The 1,051-nt window shown below is 60.9% G+C and overlaps 1 protein-coding gene across 1 annotated transcript in view; it reads right to left on the reverse strand.

Annotated features, from left to right (window-relative positions):
- frmd5a (FERM domain containing 5a) overlaps window positions 1-1,051 on the reverse strand; it is a gene marked incomplete at both ends in the record, with an annotated part of 44,161 nt that continues 43,110 nt past the window's right edge. Inside the window, one exon of the mRNA XM_079743852.1 lies at window positions 1-629. Within this exon, the coding sequence (XP_079599978.1) occupies window positions 1-629 (629 nt within the window). The remainder of the gene's footprint in view (window positions 630-1,051) is intronic.

The following is a 1,051-nucleotide window of genomic DNA, read 5'->3' on the forward strand; positions in this document are numbered from 1 at the left end:
TCACTCGGCGGGGACGCTCTCCTCCTCCCCCCCGCGCTCCTCCTCGACGAGCAGGCCGCCCGCCCAGCGCAGCCTGCAGGCGAACCACCGCCGCAGCGGGCAGAAGTACTCCGAGTGGAACTGTTCGAACTCGGGCGTCTGGCGGATGTCGCTGAGGAAGGCCACGTCCAGGTCGGACTCGGTAAGCGCGATGAGCAGCAGCAGCAGCGCGAACAGCAGGCCCACGGTCACCAGCAGCAGACGCAGCACGCTCAGCACAAACTTGTTGGCCTGCTCCACCTCGCTGAGCGGCGCGCCCGCCTGCGGCAGCGCCCGGCCGTCGCTGTCCACCTCCCCTCCGCCGGGCTCCCCGGCCGTGGGGGTGCCGGCCTCAGACTCCTTCTCCTCCTGGATGCTGCCGGACGCCCCGTTGGTCTGGCGGGCCGCCGCCGCCGCATGCTCCATGCTGCGGTGCTCAGCCACGGGCGTGGGCAGCACGCTGTCCGACGGGCTGTAGGCCTCGTCCGAGATGATGGAGGTGCTCCCGCCCACGTCGGCCGCCTGGCTCCGGGACCGCGTCATGAAGGAGTCGCCGTGGGAGACGGAGCGCACCGGCGTGGAGTGGGCGCTGTCACGCAACGACTCCAGACCTTTGGACGGCCGGGGAGAGGAGTCATGAGAGCCGGTACTTCATGGTGCGCAATACAGGGCAGACATCACAGAGACCTAACATGTTGGCCTTAGCATTTCTACACACACATTTGAAATATTTGATGTATGTCGACGTACATACAAAATATATAATAGATTGAATGACTTGCCAGAAATATGTAAAAGTAATTCACTGTAATTGCAGAAACAAACAAGCAAGAATCACCAGCTCAATGAATAGCGTCTCCTCACTATTGAGCGACTGAAGGTGTGGATACTGAGCAGTATCTAGCTTCCTGCATGGCCTTCCTCTCAGACAAAGAGGAAGGCATTGCTGATAAACAAGGCCTAAAGGCTACAGTAGTTAGCAACATGCTGGCATATGACCAGGACCCAGGCCAACCCAAGACCAGGAGCTGAC

This window comes from Pollachius pollachius, assembly GCF_949987615.1.
Source record: "Pollachius pollachius genome assembly, chromosome: 9".
In the NCBI taxonomy this organism is placed as follows: Eukaryota; Metazoa; Chordata; class Actinopteri; order Gadiformes; family Gadidae; genus Pollachius; species Pollachius pollachius.